Source organism: Achroia grisella, unplaced genomic scaffold, assembly GCF_030625045.1.
Source record: "Achroia grisella isolate CSIRO2021 unplaced genomic scaffold, CSIRO_AGI_Agris_v1 utg2167, whole genome shotgun sequence".
Classification (NCBI taxonomy): Eukaryota; Metazoa; Arthropoda; class Insecta; order Lepidoptera; family Pyralidae; genus Achroia; species Achroia grisella.
The window spans coordinates 16,288-36,027 of record NW_026712716.1 but is presented as its reverse complement, the minus strand read 5'-3'; the positions used below and the strand labels follow the sequence as shown (position 1 = coordinate 36,027).

Below are 19,740 nucleotides of genomic sequence, written 5' to 3'. Positions count from 1 at the left end.
TCGCGGCGAGTGCGACCGATTTAGAGCGGCCGAGCTTCCCCCGCGACTCGCACCCGAATTCCGGGAGGATTCCCCGCGACCCGGTCCGCCGCGGTTCGAAACCGCGCCGAAGTCTCCGCGTGCGGGAGATCCGTCCAGTCGCTAGATAACCTATCGGGAGATCGCACGGTCGCCTACTGCTCGCCGAGCGTGAGCTCTGCGCGAGTCGGAGCGCAGGGGCGAGGACGGCAGGTGGCTAACAGACGAACGGAAGACGCTTCACCTATAAATAGATGGACGTTGGCGAATTGGCGACACGGCGACCTCGTACCGATGTTTACAGTTTTCAAACATACATACACATACAATAGACAAACATTCAGGAGGAATCTCCTAATACTTAATATCACCCTGTTCCTGTCTCCCATCATACGAGGATAAAGTGATCACCTGAAATCACCAGTTATACTGGTAGTAGTGCTGTTCAATTCTAATGTACATGATGGTCGATGTTACGAATCAAATAATGGACATTGAGGTATAGGTAGTGTTGTCTGTAATCAGCGGGTCAGCGGGCACCTGTTGAAGTCTCGTCTCCTGCGCGCGCCGCTGGGTGGCGAGCGCGGGCGCGCGTCGGACGCCATGCTGGTCACGTGACGCCGCGCATGCTGCGCGCGCGCCGCTCGCACACACACGCGCCGCCCGACACCTGCACACACAACCACGCGCCACCTGCATACACTCACGTATCACAATGTACCCACGATACGACACCACCAACACATTCAACTGCCATCTGATCCACGAGTACTATATATATTCAATCACCATCTACAAAGCATACGACTTGTCAACTATCTGCAGCTACATCGTAAAAACGATTCTGCCGTTTTCTATTTTGCTGCTCTATATGTATTACAGCGACATCTGTGAAATCGCCTGAACACCGCGCGAGTTCATTCGGGCGGTTTGTGTTTGGGCGGCGGCTTCATGCCGTAAACTTACTTTATGCTATTTATGAATCCTACTTCAATGGGCTGTAGATTCTCTCTACGTACTGTAGATGGCGCTTTCGTTTACAAATTTTACATTTTGAAGTTTCAAAACAAGTTTGTCAGATGAATTAACTCAATAGATAGCTAAGTGATATATAATTATACGTACATAATTTTAAGAAATCGTAGAGCTATATTTGCAAGTAATCTTTACATATAAATAAAATTGGAGTGTCTGTTGAAATAACCGTTTTTTAGTACATGCATATGAATATAGATACGATACATATAACAAATTAACATTTTTTACAATTTTTGTCTGTCTGTTGGTTCTGGCTAATCTCTGATATGGCTGGACCGATTTTGACGGGACTCTTTTTGGCAGGTAGCTGATGTAATAAGGAGTAACTTAGGCTACTTTTATGTTAGATAAATAAAGTTCAATTCCACGTGGACAAAGTCGCGTAATATATTATAGTAAGTGTATTATTGTGTGGCTCAACTTCAATGTACTCCGCGTGTAGTCAAGGTATTTACTCATAGTAAATCACATTTTAGTAAACATTAAATCAATTCACAAAAACTAATTATTATTCATTAGCTGCGATTTAAACAATAAATACATATCGTGGGTTAAATAAAAAAAAATGGCACCATTCAAAATGTAAATTTTTTTTACAAGACGAGCATTAAAGTTTTTTTAATTATTCAAAATTATTATTTCCTTTAAAGTTTTAAATTTACACAAGTATTGTATATCATTTTAAAAGTAAGATAATGATTAAGACGGCGTGGTTAATTTAATTGACTTATATACAAGGAGGCAACTCTAGCTTCTAGCTTTGAAAAATGAAATTTTTATATTTAATCGACGTTATTTTCTCTCTGTACGTTAAATGAGAGCAGCTCGAAATTGTTATGTTGGACCAGCTTTTATTCGAGAGTGGGGTCGAATCATAACATCATACAAACTTTGCTATTAGATCATATTGAATACCACTGTGTAACAGTAATAGTTCATGTTACTATTTATAAAAAGAATAAATCAAAAAGTAACTTATAATAATGAAACTTTTATTGGCCTGTAAGTATAGGATTGGGCAACTTTACTGTAGAGATGCCCTCTGAGCCGCACCGAGCCGAGGCCGCTCACCACCGACACCGGCCCGCACTAGCCCGCACTCTCCCCGCGCTCCTACATTCTACTATAATGTAAGGTACACATAAGGTACACGCTGAAGTTATTCACTTGAAGATATCTTTTTTATGCCATAAGGTATGCCCAATTACATTAGTCTGTTTAAATATTTTTAATGTATGTATGTGTCTGTCCCAAAACCGCAATGTTAACAAATACAAACAGACAATTACAATATTAACTCGCTGTGACCCCGTCGTTTGCTTACTTGAGATTAAAGATCCGTTGAGGTAAAATGTCATATAGATTGTCATATTGTCAGGTAGATTTCATTAGCATCCCTTCAGCCATTTAGATGTGAAATGATAAAAACACGCAAACAGACAGACATTCACACGACCTTTCAGATTTATAATATCTGTATGAATATATTCGACTTAATGATTTTTATTGCAACAAGACACACACAGTACCGCTTCCGCTTCCGGCATTACCAAAAACACTTTTTTAATGTACAGAGCAATTAGTGATATAATTTCATAGATTATAAAACTAAACTGTGTAAACAGTACAGACGTATTACGCAGTCTGTCACTTTCTAACGTATCACATATCATTTTGAGTTTACAATTTCCAACAATCAACTATTGTTTCTATTGTAATCTATACAATTTCAATCAATTATTGGCAGCCGCGCCGCGCCGTCCCGTCCCGTCCCGTCCCGTGCCGGAGCCGGAGCCGGAGCCGGACGCGCGCCGCATCCACCGGCCGGTTGTCGCCGGCGACAGTGTTCAAGTGTTGTGGTCGCGACCCGTGAGTCGTGAGTCGTGAGTAGCGATGTCTGCGACACACACTGGTCGCCGTACAGTAATGCGATGCTGTTATATTAAACCCGACTTCCGAAATAGTCTTGTGACGAGGAAGCTCACGTTCAACAGTTGTTTAATTAGCACCGCCTGATATATACAAGAACAACACGTGCTGCCCGCAGCCACAGTTCAACGAACTCTAGGCACTCTCTTCACTGATTACTTCTAATTCCAGTGTCTGTTTAAAACATGTTTTATATTTTGTATCAATTAGGTTATCTGATAGATTCATGGCAGAGAGCTACGTCCTGCCCTCAAACCAGTAAACTACGGTAACGAGGCGTCTCGCCATACGCAGAGGTGCGTAGGTAGCACAACTATAAATCTGACATCAATAAAATTTGTTAAATAATAGATACAATTTAAGAAAACTATTTGGGAGAAGCAAATTGGGTAATAATTTATCGAGGTTTAATCATTAATTCACAAATGATGCAAAAAGAAAGAACACACAGTTCATTAGATAATAAGAAAAAAAAATATGACTGTTCAGTATTATATTAAAAATAAAACAGCTAATCAGAGACAAGTTCACAAAAAAGTCAAATCAGTTCGGTGAAGGTGCAAAAACCTAATAAACTTGAAAAGTGGGGAAATGTCGGTTGGCAACGGGCTACAAATAAACGCCAATGTTGACTCACGCCGCGCCCCGACTCCGGCCAGCAGCGGCACCACCACGCCTGGTCCGCAGCACTGGACTGGAGGTACAGCTGGTTCCATGTGGCTACCATCGCTTAAGTGAAACCCTAAAGATTTCGCTTTTTTTTAATACACATAAATTTGTATAGACAAACAAGCATGACGGCCACCAGTTGATAAGTGATAACTTTAGATTTTTTTATAGCACAGGGCACAGACGTACTTGCGGTGCTCACATGATGGTAAGTGATTACCGGCGCCCAAGGGCTCCGCATCACCAGGAAAATTACAAGTCTGTTGCCGGCTTTGTAAATAGGAATAAACTCTTTTTTTGAACTACCGTATCGTATATCGGAAATACCATTGTTGGAAAATTATTCTACAATGTCAACCACATTGTAGAATAATTTTCCAAAAAGTTTCTGGAAAAACGCACGGTGGAGGACCATCATTCATCCAGGTTGTCAGGATGGTATTGCCCAATTTTACCCTACAACATAAAATCCAATTTACAAAGTGCGATGTTTCGCGCACATCACAGCAGAAACTGAGCTTTTTAAACTATAGTATTAGCAGATACGAGACGTACTCATACTAAATGATACATGTTTCAACTACAAGACATAACTCACATGTGTGTATCATATCATTAGTACTACGTACAGTTTGTACTACATAATTGGTTGGTTTGTTTGTATTTCACATTGTTATTACAATAGACGCGGCCCGGAGGCCGGAGACTGCGCGGCGCGCGGCGGGCGGCGGGGCCGGGCCCGAGCCCGAGCACTGCAACTGCACTACGTGCAATACTTCTCACAAAAACATTTTAGTAAATAATATTTGATAAACTATTTGTTAAATTACTTGGAAATAGACATTATCTTCATTCAAATAATAATCATTTAAGCACTTTTAAACGGTCATATTTTTTTATTCTACCACTCATTCGGAACGCAATCTAATCACAAGAAGAAAGAGCAAGAAACCTGCGTATTGCTAGTATTTGAAATTCAGTGTGAATACAAATTGCTAAATAGCAAACTTGAATTTGAATGTTACATTTGATATTATAGAAAATTAATTCAATTTCATGAATACAATTATGAAATTCAATATGAACGTCATGTAGTGAATTGCAGGTAATTAATATATGACTAACTTTATTGCCTAGTGTCAGTAGTTAGGTATATTAAAAGTCTAATAGCGAACTTTTGAACAATTTGGGGAAGCAACTCAAAACATCCGTGAAACCTATGACGACATACAAAACTCGTTTCCTAAATTGTTGCAGCACAAATTCGAACCGGAACTGTTTGGAATAAAATGTATTTACGGTGGATAGGTGAGGAGGGAAATGTATTTATTTCTGTACGTACGTAACGGTAGACAGCTACCGTGTGGTATACATAGATCGCGATCACACTCTAATATTGGACAGACATTGGGCCGTGGGCGATGCGATGCGATGCGGACGCTGCGCTGCAGCGCTGCTGGGATGCTGCGCGCTCTCTGAATCTCACCTCTAGTCGTGCTGTATGTAGCTACCTATGTCATCTATGTACCCACGTGCCTCAATAAGCCGAGAGGAGAGCCAGCGCCGCGACCACACCAGTTATATACGCTAGCTTCACGATGCACTCGGTTTGCTACTAGCCTACTCACCAGCATGATATTAATAGTATATATGTTATTCTGATGTATAAACTATATTATATTAAAGTTTCATCAAAATTCGTTCAGTAGTTTTTGCATGAAAGAGTAACAAACATGCATCTATACTCACAATCTTTCGCGTTTATAATATTAAGAACATACGCCACATGTAATACTTTAATAGAATTAGAATCAGTAGCAACTTTAGAATGTTTTGTTGCATACATTATTACAGATAAAAATTATAAATAATCTCAGAACATATGTATGAATATATAGTAGTAACAATTCGTTCAAAAGAACGTTCTGAATCGGTGTAAATAAAATGGGGAACTACTTCTCAGGACATGAGACACTTAAATACAATGCCAATACCGATATTGAACTCGTAGCCCCGAGCCATGCGATACTGGATACCTCTTAATTGTTCTATTTCGTTCTGGCGGTGGAGGTCGGTGCGGCAGTCTGGCGGTTGGTCACGACCACAAATACCAAATGCATTTTACACAAAACTCTTTTACTTTTAAACACAGACGCCAACATCAAAAACACATACATATATATATATATATATATACCAGATACTGCATTCTAAATAAGAAATGTAAAACAAAAAATAGCGATGATCCTACATGTTATTTATATATGCGTGGAACAATCTGTCGCTTCCAACGACCACCTTGACATCTGTCCTAATTGTATGGAGCAGTGGAATAATGGAAAGTAGTGACATGTGAACTGAAATTAATAAATTTCACATTGGAAACGATTACTTTTATACAAGCGAGCAAACCACTGAGTGAAGCGAGCCGCACGCCGCCGCGCCGCCGCCAGCACACTCGCCAGTCCAACCGTCCGTACCACTGTCCGACCGTCCCAAAAATTAACTTAGTTTAAATCTTTAAAAGTTTAAAAGTTTAGTAATTTAGCTTAAATCTTTAAGAGTACGCAACGGATTTTGAAGCGGTTTTTTTAATAGATAGAGTGATTCAAGAGGAATAGTTTTATATATATAATACATATACACCCGGGCGAAGACGGGGTGAGTAGCTAGTCATCTATAAAAAAATAATACGTAGCCGTAGGTAGCGGTACGGCGCGGCGCGGCGCGGCGCGGCGTGTGCATTCAAATAATATAACGATGTTATGAACTTCAGTGGTCGGTGAGGGTGCTCACTGCTCACTGACGGTACGTAAGTGGATCACTTGCAAGTTTTGGACGGCCGCCAATATATAGTAATGATAACGGTGCGAGATAGAGACGGCGGCGGGGGGAGCGGGAGGAGGACGAGGACGAGGCGTCGCTGATGTGAAGTGTGGACGTGAAGTGCCGATGATGTGGCTTTTCAAGACAGCACATTATCCTGCGATTTTTACATTAACTACAGTGTCGAATGAAGTACATCTGGTGTTGGTGTCGGTGTGTGGGCGCTACATATGTACTATGTACGTGTACTCTGTGACTAGTGACTACATGATATGCACATATTAGGTCCTAAAATATGAAATTGGCGTTTTGTAAGGGAGTAGCCTAAAGTCGATTTTTTAATAATATAATATATTTATTTCATCAATTGATTGATGATTATGATTTTCAAAAAACAAATGCATGAGTAAATAGCTGTACAAAATTGAAATTGGAATTCCTAACCAAAGGGAGATATTTGAAATCAAAATGGCCAGTTTGACAAAACGACAATTTCATATGTAAGGACCTAATACGTCCAGCCATAAGTACTGTTACAAATTAAAATACATTTTTTTAAATGAAGTAATGTTATATTATTAAAATTTATACATACATATTTATTAAAGTCTCAGCAATAAATAAAAAAATATTCTATTCGAAATGGCCACCTTTGGCTTTTATACAGGTCTTTAATCTGTTTGGCCACGAATCTATGGATTTACGCACTGTTTCCAAGGGAAATTTGGCCACTACTTTAGCCAAAGATTTTTTAAGACAATACAGCCGTGTCGTTTAGAGCAGGCCATGTCCTCTAAATCTGACCATAATTTGAAGTCTAAAGGGTTGAGTTCTGGGCTAGATGAGGGCAGTCTTCCAGAGTCCAAAAGTTTTTAAAATAATACGTGTTCTAAATTCAAAATGTTTAAAAAAAAAAAACAAGTTTTATGTAACAGTATTTACGGTCAGACCAGTGATATGTACATTGTATCACACATTTGGACATATTGATTGGACTCCATACTACGATGTGGTATAGTTAGCTGTAACTTTTCACATGCAACCCACCGCGCTACACGATCTCCATACATAACACGTACATTTCCAAGGATATATACAGAATATTAATGAACACTAATCCGATGATAAATATCATAACTATATTGTGGCGCGGTGCAAGCTTTGCGACGTCTTCATTAGCTATGCTAATGTCGCCGGAGACACACATGATGATGGGAGGTCTAATATTGATTTAAATGACCCATCACTGTTTATCATTTCCTCGCGGCGTTTTTTTTTTTTTAATATATAGATTTATTATGAATTCCATTAATTAAGAGACGCTAAATATCGATTTAGCTAATTTATGGTTTCTTTATTCTAATAGAGTGAACGTGTGACCGCGGGCCTACCGTCCGTCTTCAGACACTGCAGCCAGACTAGCGTGATCATCCATATATAGTATGAAACAAAATCACAATATTCTGTTCGTTTATATCTTTTAAATTATTCAGACTTTTCATGTTTTTTTTAGTAATAGATAGAGCGATTCAAGACGAAGGTGTATGTGTAATACATGCGTGTTATAGTATAGAACGAGCCGAGAATTTCAAAGATTTATAATATAATCGTACGAAGTCAGGACGGGTCGCTAGTCTTATATAAATAAAACCAACGCTTATTTATTGTGTAGGTCTAATATGTGTTTATTATATTTGAACATTTATAACTCTTTTACACCGCAATATTCTCTCACAGGTCAACTGAATTATATTTTTTTCTAATATAATTTTTATATAACTGGCTTTTATACAGCTGGAGGTGTTCGTGGCGTGGATCCCCAGCGACATGCTGCCCACCTTCATGCAGGAGGACTACTGCCCGTAGGAGGTGCTATAACGGCGCTACCGTGGCAGATTGCGATTTAACTACTGGGTCATTATTTAACTACTTCCACTTCTGATCCTAAAAGGTGTTTCCATATGCAAATTAATTACAAATCTAATAACAGCCTACTAGTATAATAATAAAATCATATTTCACTTTTTGCAGTAAAGGGGCGGTGTTTACTATTTCTTTATGAGCAGTTTGTTAAAGGAATCACATAGAGCCGCGAGCGACACGCAACCGGCGCGGCGGCGACCTGCCTGCCAGGCACGTGAGAATATGAAACAAATGTACGAAATAAATATAAACACATATACACACATTACAAATATATATTAATATGTATTCTGCGAACATCGAACCTGTGACCCTCAAAAGATGAGCTAGTGTAACGAACTGTTACAGCACATCGCTGGCGAAACACTAATACAACCACGACACCCCGAAACTGTGAAATGAACTCCTTGCTGTGGTTTTCTCCAGAAACTGCAGCATGAGGTTTTTTTTCGGACTACTCTAATGCTGTTGGCCGCAGCTGGCTTTCAGAACTTCACCATACGATAGAAGGATGGAGCGACCGAAGGCCATCTCCCGCTTGAGGGATACGACTTCAGTCTGAGTATGAGACTGTAAGAGAGTGTAAGGGTTCGGGAACCCACAGGATAATTTAACCAAACAGTTCGATCGGGGGGGTCATAGGGTCGAATTCCCTGCTAAAGTACACTGTACAGCATGGGGTTTTCAAGAAGGGCATATTAAGGTTTCTTAAGGGTCGTTGATGCGGAGTGCGCACGTAACACCCCGCTGTTTCAGACGTCCATAGGCTACTGTAACCATTTACCATCAGATGGGTTGTATGTTTAGTTGCCAACATATATAATATATAGTAGTATAAAAACAAGTCGCGTAGTAGTCGTGACCGCTGGTAACAAATCGTCCGTGTTAATGGCTTTATAAACTCGCCATACATCAGTTTTTTTCACTCTAATACAAGTAACATTCGCGTCTCACATTAGGCTTTTATGTAAATGGTATCAGCGCGCGGGTGTGTCGCCCGGTCGCCCGGTCGGCCGGCGCACGGCGCACGGGCGGCCGGCGTGCGGCTCGCTGTTTGGACGTTTTGATTTATGACGATTATTGATTCAAATGACTCTTAATAGCATAGATAGCACCACCGTCCTATGTATATATATGTATAAATATAGAGGAACATGTAAGTATGTATTACGTAGGTGACTATTTAAAATGTACACAAATCGTAACATTATCATTTTAAAAATTTTTACAATATATTTTAAATGATTTCTATATTTACATCAACAAAGGAAGTAGCGACTTAGATATGCGACCGGAGCCCATGGACATATATATAATATACTTAATACGAGTGGGGGGAAGCGGATTGTTAGTAATGGCAAGTAGTAATCCCCATTGCAAACAATGTACCAAAGCAATATTTGTTATAAGTAATGTATGTTAGGTTGACCACCACGCGGTTCCTCCTAGAAACCGTCGTAATAAATTCCTCGTAATTTGTCACGATGGGCTAACTGACCTGACTGACTGACTAACTGATGACTCATGCTCATCTTATCATGCTACACTACAGCACTACTACAGTGTCCCGCCAGCGTAAGCCGTTAGCGCAGGCGGGTGTACCATTTCATTATAATCCACAAAAAAAAACTCGTACACGAGTACATGCTGGAGATGACATATCAGTCAGGTAAGTTTAGTGGATATGAAGAACGTAAGGAACAGTCTGCGAAAATAAGTAGTCGAAGAAAATAAATCTGGAAAATGTATCAGTCAGGCGCTTGGCATGTCGAGCGCTGCCTGAAGTAAAGAGGGAAGGAAAGAAGGAGCAGTCGCTACCTCGGTGTGTGTGTGTGTGTGTGTGTGTGTGTGTGTATCATCATGATGGTATAAAGTTGCAAGCGTGCACCGCGGGTATGTGATAACATAGCTACGACCAGACATAAAAACGAACAGTTCACACGGCACACAGTGAGACATCGCAATCATTATATCACCGATATTAATTAGTTTGTAGATTGTAACACGTGTTTCATTCTATATTATCAATTATCGTGCGTTAAAAACTGCAAATGTAGGTACTTATTGTGTTTATAGGTATTTGTATGTGTGCGATACGACACTGTCTTTATAGGTAATATATACATATATGTATACGTAATGTACACACGGACGTGCATATCAGGTGTCTGTTACTCGTATTATTGCATGTGTATCGATATCGTTGCGCGTATGACTATTATTATTATTATTTATTTCATCTTTGTATTTGATGAGATTGTTATCTGTTATCAGTGTATCAGTGTATCAGTCAGGCCGGTCGTAATTACCTCACCGCGTCGTTATATTTATTAAAACACTACGCAGCTCGCTGCAGCAAGGTTTTATTTAAACGTCGCATTTATATAAACAGATAACACAACATATCAGTGTGTATGTGTGTAGATTCTTTTAAAAATAACACCTTTTGTGTAGCAGATAATTATTATTATAATCTATACATATAAATAAAATTGTAGAGTCTGTGTGTAATATTGAAATAACCGTTTTAACTACATGCCTATGAATATAAATATGGTACTTAAATACACCAAAATAACATTTTTTACAATTTTGTCAGTCTGTCTGTTTGTTTGTTCCGGCTAATTATATTTATATTCTGTTTTTTTCTTGATTTTTTATATTGATACAAATATTTTTTTTTCTTCTAATGAAGAATGGATGGTGGAAGAATAGAATAGAATAGAATAGAAATAATTTATTCAAATAAACTTACATTGAAGCACTTTTGAATAGTCATTACATTTTTTAATCTACCACTCGTTCGGAAAGCTGTCTCATCACAAGAAGAACGAGCAAGAAACTTGCGTGTTGCTCTTTTAAATAATTCATTATTACTTTACATTTTTAAGTTTAAGTGTGTGAATACAAACCACCAATTAGCACTAATTCTATTAAATACTCAAATAGAAATAATATTGAATATATAACCAACTGGTTAAACAATTAATAAGAGGAAATCAGTCATAGTGATTAGAGCAGACCAGTCCCTACAAGCAGCACCCGTTCACGAGTATGACGGATGAGCCAGCCATCACTGCGCTCGACCATATTTTAGGGAGCCCAATGACCCGGCCCACCACGCCGCCACAAGTCTGGACATTTTAGTGAGCATGACTACTCAAAACACTAGACTACGTCAAAGCTACTTACAATTGCTATCTGATAGTTATAGTATTCACATTTTACATAAGAATGCATGCGGCAATCAATACAAAAACCGCTACGCTTTCATATTTCTAAAATCAATCAATTAAATCAAGAAAGCAATGAGAAAATTAAATTATAACGTTGTATGCTAATAAACTAGTTATTTACTTGATATGTTGTCGTCTATGAATTCGTCTATCCTGTAATAGGCTTTCTTACACAAAAATTGTTTAATATAAGATTTGAATTGCCTCTCTGTCAGATTTAGTGCAGATTCTGGCAGTTTATTATAAAATCTTACGCAATTACCATAGAATGAATTACTGACTTTGTGCAGGCGGCATTTAGGTAAAATTAGCTTATTTTTATTGCGTAAGTTTCTATTTGTACAGTCTTTAAGTTTTCTAAAACTCTCTAAATTCTTCCGTGTATACATGATATTCTCATAAATGTATTGTGAAGTAACGGTGAGGATATTTGAATCTTTAAAACACTGACGTAATGACTCTCTTGAACCCATACCATAAATAGAACGTATGGCTCTCTTTTGTAAAATAAATATAGTATTTATATCGGCTGCTTTACCCCACAGTAGTATACCATATGACATAATGCTATGGAAATAACTAAAGTATACAAGTTTAGCCGTCGCCACGTCTGTTAATTGCCTAATTCTTCTAATTGCATATGCAGCTGAACTGAGTCTATTGGCCAATTTTGAAATATGGGGCCCCCATTGTAATTTCGAGTCCACTGTTATACCTAAAAAAACTGTATCATTAACAAAATTTACTATTTCATCATTAAGCAATAACTGTGTATTTATTGGTCTTACATTAGGAAGTGTAAATTTTATACACTTTGTTTTGCTGGAATTTAATAATAGGTTATTACATGTAAACCAATTTAATATAGCAGACATAGCACAATTTACATCGTCTAATTGATTAGTTTGACGTCCAATTTTAAACACTAACGAAGTATCATCCGCAAACAGCACTATATCTGCAATTTTCTCTACCATAAAGGGAAGGTCATTTATGTAAATTAAAAAGAGAAAGGGGCCTAAGATTGACCCTTGTGGAACGCCCATCCCAATATTAGCTCCCTTAGATTTTATACCGTCAATATCTACAGTTTGGACCCTATCCTCTAAATAAGTTCTCATTAATTTTAGATCATTATCTTTTATACCATAATGTTCGAGCTTGTACAAAAGTGTTTTATGATCCACGCAATCAAATGCCTTTGATAGGTCACAAAAAACTCCGAGTGCATCCTGTGACTTCTCCCATGATTGGAAAATATGTGTTATCAGCGCTACACCTGCGTCAGTGGTAGACTTGCCGGCGGTGAAACCATATTGTTGACTGTGAAGCAGTCGGTTATCCCTAAAGTGTTGTAACATTTGATTTAACATTATCTTTTCAAACACCTTACTTAGAACTGGCAAAATAGATATAGGTCTATAGTTCCCTGGCTCAAATTTATCACCTGATTTAAATAGTGGGATTAATTTGCTAAATTTCATTAATTGTGGAAAAGTGCCATTATCAATACATTTATTAAAAATAGTAGCTAGATATGGAGCAACAATATCTATGAAAGAACTAACTACTTTTACAGACATGCCCCAAAGGTCTTCTGTATTTTTTAAATTTAGATATTTGAATATTTTTATGATATGAACGGGGCTAACATGTGAAAATTTAAATCTTAAAGCACAACAACCGATATTAGACTCTAGTAATACTTTTGCTCGAGATGGAGATGAGTCCAGAGAAGATGTAATGTTAATCGGAATGTTAGCAAAAAAATCTTCAAAAACATTAACTACATCTTTTGTTGCTGTTATTAATTTATTATCATAATTTAATGCAAATTGATTATAGGCTAATTTAGATCTTCCGGTTTCTTTATTTATAATGCCCCAGATGGTTTTAATTTTGTCAGAAGACTGGTTAATTTGTTTATTAATATAATTAGATTTAGCCGTAATACAAACTTTTTTAAAAATTTTTGAATAATTTTTCACATAAGTGGTGAATTTGTCATCAAATCGATATTTTTTTTGATCGTATAAATCAAACAAAATATTTCTACTTTTAAGTATACCTACTGTTGCCCATTCCGTGAATTTAGATTTAACATAAACTTCTTTTTTCTTGAAAAATTGTTCATATTCTCCTGATAGAATATTAATTAGCTTGGTGTAAAGATAATCAGGATTATTACTAGATTGTAACAGCAAATCCAATTTATTTTTAATCGCGCTTTTGTATTTGTTAATATTGTAAACATTTATTTGTCTTTTTGATTTTTTATTATTGTTGACTTTATTGATCTGACTGTTAAACTTAACAACTTGACCACAGTGATCTGAAGGAAGTTTATTTATTATGAATTTTTCTGTATACTCACAGTTACAAAAAACATTGTCAAGACAAGTAGCAGACGTGGCAGTTACACGAGTGGGTTCATGAAAGACATGACTTAAATCAAATGATTGAAATAAACTAATAATTTTTGTACATGTGGGTGTGTTACAAAGAATATCAACGTTAAAATCTCCACATACAATAATTTTTTTAATACTATTAAATATTTTTTTTAATATATCCTCCATCACCCCTTCAAATACATTGTAATCACTATTAGGAGGCCTGTACACACATATAAGGATATAATTTTCTAGTTCTATACAAGATAATTCTATACAACACTCAATAGAAAGTCTAACAATGTCAGCACGTTCCTTTACTTTAATATTATTTCTTGCAATTATCATAGACCCGCCTCTGTTAACTGACTTTCTATTGAAGCAGCTGACAACGTTATAATTATTTAAATTGAACATCATATTGCTCTCTTTAAGCCAATGTTCTGTGAAACAGACAATATCAATATTATACTTTTCTAAAAATAATTGTATAATTAACTCGCTGCCGGGAAAACTTTGTATGTTCTGATGAACAATTATTAATTCTGATTGCTTTCCCTTTGTCTTTGTGAGCAGTTTAAATCTGCAGTCATAGTATTTATGTCACAAATATTAATAGAATTATTTGTTATGTCAGTATTTTTATGTTTAAGTTTACCATGTAAACTGTTCATGTAGTCAATATTATAAGCCACTAAAGTGGCTATTTTATTTTTAGATAATTTAGAGAGATACATTGTATCTTTTGTCAAATAAAAATCACTAATAAAACTATTAGTATCAAAAAATGTAAAAATGTCACTATGACGACATGTCAATGTATGTAATAAGTTGTTCAGGTAATGTACCTTACTGTTAATTTTTTTATGAAGATGTCCTTTTGTGTAAGGAAAAGCGCACAATACAATCTTATACACATTTAATTGTAATAAATATTCAATTCCTTTAATTACATCCTGCCTATTTAATTGAATACTATTACCAAAAAATAACACAATTGTGGTCATATTGTTCATTTTCGTAGACTTTATTTTATTTATTATTTGTGTAAATGATGCTTCTGGCATACAGTAGTTTAATAAATCACCCTTAAGATGATACTTTAAAATAGACCCAAAGTTACAGCCTATTCTGTCAGAGAACACCATTGTGCTACTCTTAGGGTTACAGTCACTGGCACAAACACCCTGAACTTCATTTTCCAGCACAGTTACAACTGAATTATTATTTGATATATTTGTGTGATTACATGTACAATGCTTAGTCAACGACTCAAAACGGTCAGCATTGTATTTACTGACATCAATCAGATCATCCATTGCTAAAATATGCTCCTGGATTTGTTTCTGAGAGATAATATACTTTGTATTTAAATCATGAAGTGAAGATTCTAAACTATTGATTTTTGAAGTTAGGTAGTCTGTATCAATGTCATATAACTTTTGGCTTTCCACTAACTTATTATTACATATATTAATGTAATCATGCAATTTTAAATTATTTAAAGTGTTTTTTTTCAATAACTGTCCCTTTTTGCAACGCTTATTTAATATATTCCGATTCTTAATTATAAACTTTTTTAGTTTTAAATATTTTTTTAATTTATTATTAGTCAACATACAAATGTTACTGTTATAGTTGCCTAATTTAGGTGATGTATCACTAGTAAGGTCAATTACAACAGGATGGGTGCATGGAACTGTAGTAGAAGGAGGCACACAGTCAACACTAATAAGTTCCTCATATAAATTACTAATCTCATTATTTTGTTGAGATTCCAATCTTGTGTCTAGATCATTGATTTTAGAATATGCCTGCTTTAACTCAAGCTCCAATTCAGTGATACGCCTCAAGGCTTGCTCATGAGTGTCACTACATTGATGAAAGCTACTTATTAGTTCTTGAAGCTGATCCCGCTGCTCAATAACTTCCTGATGGCTATTATGAAGTTCTGACAATTCTGATTTTAATTGGGTATTTTTATTTATAATTTTTAAAATTTCATCTTCACTCTCTTCTCTCTCCCTGATCAACTTGTCACTGAGATCTTTGGATGCCTGAAGTTCTTGTAGGGCCACTTTAAGCTTCATCTCTGTCTGCCGTGCAGTTGTGGAACGGGTAGATAGTGACATTATTGAATATATGAATAGTTACTAGGGAGAGTGAAGTGAGTTATTTCTAAAAGAAACAAAGTATCACAACGAGAACAGCAACTGAACCTTACTTATTTTGTGTTAAAATTTTGAATAATTTCTGTTAGATATATTTATACAACCTATATTTTACAAGATTAAGTAAATGGAATTAGATTGTGCTCCTTTCCTTCAAATTATATTAATATAAAACATAAAATTACTTACAATATATTTTGTGGGTATATTTTTTCCTTCGACGTACGCAACAACTGAACTTCACAATTATTAATATCAATTTAACTTTATGTGAATATTTCTATAAAACTTGTATATATTATGAAATTCTTTGAATAAGTCCAACAAATAGTAATAAAAATAGTTTTAAAATTAGTTGTTTACCAACGAAAGAAGTTTGACAGATGGCCGGTACACTATTTTGATGTCGATTTTTGCAAATAATACACTACCAAATTGTACACAAACAATAATCGACACTTATTGCACTATTATATCACTAATAACGATGTTGAAAATATAATATTCGTGTGATAGACTATTAAAAATTATTTATTTATTACGGCCAGCTGAAAATGACAACTGTCGTTGGTGTTGCTAGTCGAAAAAAAAAAAAAAAAAAAAAAAAAAAAAAAAAAAAAAAAAAAAAAAAAAAAAAAAAAAAAAAAAAAAAAAAAAAAAAAAAAAAAAAAAAAAAAAAGAAGAAGACATGTAACCTTAAGTGAGAATGTTGAAAATTTGTCCGGGCTGATGAGTGTGTGTATGTGTGTGTGTGTGTACACAGTACACACGTAGTGGACGCGTGTGCTGGTGTTGCCAGACGTGTGAAATTCTGCAAAATTCATCAAACAGGCGACGACACGTAGCTGCTGTCAATATTTACTGCACCACGCCACACCACCACATAACTTGTAAAGTTTGTGTATTTACAGTTCAAAGCAAAGCAACGTGAGAGAGCGAGTGTGTCAGATAACTTTATGTATTGTAATTCACGGGTACAATTGTAGAAAGAAACGCATCAACAGGACACTTTTTGAATTGATGATAATAGAATGGAGCACCCGCCTGCGCTGACGGTATACGCTGGCGCAGCACCAGTGAGGGATGATACGATGAACATGAGGTCAGGTCAGTTAGCCCACCAGTATTTTATCATGATGGTGTCCAGAGGAACCGCGTGGAAGTCAAATTGGTATGGTACATTGGTAGCAACAGGTCCACACGTTACTAACACTCCCCGTCCCCCCTCAACAGGACAGGATTTCGTATATATGTGTGTGTGTGTTTAATTACATAGTATAGCTATCAAACGATAATGCGGCTCGCCTTATGGTAAGCAGTAGCCGTGAATGAAGCGATTTAAATTCAATGATGAAATATATCAGGTACCAGCACTAACAACAATAGTTCACTTTACACAAGTTGTACATATGTAACCCGCCTCTTATCAGATATCATTGAAGGCAATTAAGTAATTTTTTCACCGCCGGACAATAACAATATCACAACATAGAGCATACACTAGCACAGACTGATCGGTGGACACACCATTCCATTATCAGCCATCAACAAAACACAACTTATTGTATTATGTATAATATTGCGGGTATGTAAAATAAATCATATTAATATAACAAACTTGACGTTCGTAAGCTACTAATAAATGTATTTATTGACTGTACCCAGCCTGTACTACTCTATCATGTTACAGCGACATTACCTGTTTTAAGATACGTACGTACATATTATTTTATATACGTACATATTTTCCGAATTTTGATTGTTTACACTTTATTTTTCGCAGCGAAGAATTGCCGCTCCATGTCTACAATGAAAAGTCAACGAGGCAGGCCAATAACTATCTGGTTGACTAATGTCCATAGAGACATGCAGGAGTTGGGCCTGTCAAAGGACCACGCTTACCAACTAAATGCCCTTTACGAATTGGGGAAGCCGGCCCCGCGTGACGGGAGGAGGCAATGAAGAAGATGGGGTTTATCCTTTTTTTTTCGAACATTTATATGTTGTTAATTTTTGTTTTACAATAAGAGAAATCATAAATATTAGAGGGAAGCTTGCGTTAGGACCCTCCTAGTCACATCGACACACTGCAGTAATATTTATTTTATATAATATCCCCAAAATTCTGGTTTTAAAAAACATCCCGTCAATGAAGTAGTGCGTTGTATCAGGAACAGGCCGCTGTACCTCATTTCTTGTTCGTTTTGGCGAGCTCGTTTGTGATGTTGTTTTTGTTTTGTGTGCGTACATGGACATTTTTTTCTTTCTGCCATGAATTCCACTGCACAGTTGTTACGTCCCCACTGCCGCATAATAAGTTCTGATCCTCCGTAACCTGGTGTGTGCGTAGGTATACCTATCGACACTGGTCTTAAAATTCTACAAAAGACTGGTGCTCTACACGTAGAGCTGGTTCGAGTCTCTATAACACGTAACGTAGGATGTCATGATTGATGATAGGAGTATATTTTGTTTGGGGAGAGCTGAGGGGTGGAGGGGGTGGGGGTCGCTGCGTGTACGCCACCAACAGCAAACCTCCAATAGTCATCGAATGAAAACCAATAACATAGCTCTCGTCAGCATTCACTCACCGGTTGTGTTTTACGTGAAGATAATTTCACAGTAATCTGGACAGTGGTCCGGAGCGAGCGGCCGCGGCTCGGTCCGCACCGACCCGATATCCAACACACGCACAGAACTGTATCACACCGCCACTTCACTTCACTACTCGGGATGCAAAAGTTGCAACGCGAAAAAAAACATGGAAGCACACGAAAGTACACCTATCACAACAAACGCGACGTGTCGTCCTCCCGTACTATTATTCCAATAAAACTTTGTTAAGAGTTCCTATTGAAATCGGTCTGCATTGGTAGACAAAAAAAAAAAAAGAGCGCGGAGAGAGTCGTCGGCCGGCGGGCGGCGGGCGGCGGGCGGCGGGCGGCGGGCGGCGGGCGGTGTAGTGTGGAGTACGTATGCGCGCGCGCACGCCGACGCAGAACTGATCCGACCGGTGTGAAGTGGCGGCCGCGGTCGTGACCGGCCCTCCTCCTCCGCCGCCCCCCCCCTCCCCCCTGCCTCCCAGCACACCCCTCGCACCGCCGCCACGAGGAGCGACGCAGCGCGGCTCACTTCGCGCCTCTCTCCTACCTCCTGCCTCCTGCGTCCTGCCTACGATCGTACGTTGTCCTAAAGTGTAACGGAGAGACGGCGATCACCAAACATTGCTGATCGAATCAATCAGCAATCCTTTCAAAAAGTTATTCATAACAAAAAATTAAATCAGTCTAGAATACCGAATACCGAATCGGTCCCTTAGGTCCGCGGTTGTCACGTATTGATCTGATCCCACGTACTATGTTCGCTACATTTAATTAATTGTGCATCGAACTGGGTCATTTCATATTGTCACGTTAAGTGGACAGGTGTATGAATAAAATTAAAAGAAGGATGTGGATTTAAATTTATTACAATGTTATATATACATTTTTACAGGAAGTAACCAAACCTAATTTAATTATGACCTAAACGGTATTA

At 37.4% G+C, this 19,740-nt stretch overlaps 1 protein-coding gene across 1 annotated transcript in view; it reads right to left on the bottom strand.

Moving 5' to 3' along the window:
* LOC131842379 (rho guanine nucleotide exchange factor 17-like) overlaps positions 1-19,134 on the bottom strand; it is a 92,823-nt gene extending 73,689 nt beyond the window's left edge. The window contains exons 1-2 of the mRNA XM_059190922.1: positions 18,795-19,134; positions 559-688 (exon numbers count right to left, since the gene is read on the bottom strand). Of these exons, the coding sequence (XP_059046905.1) occupies positions 559-623 (65 nt within the window). The 5' untranslated portion in view covers positions 624-688; positions 18,795-19,134. The remainder of the gene's footprint in view (positions 1-558; positions 689-18,794) is intronic.
* Positions 19,135-19,740: the final 606 nt, after the last annotated feature.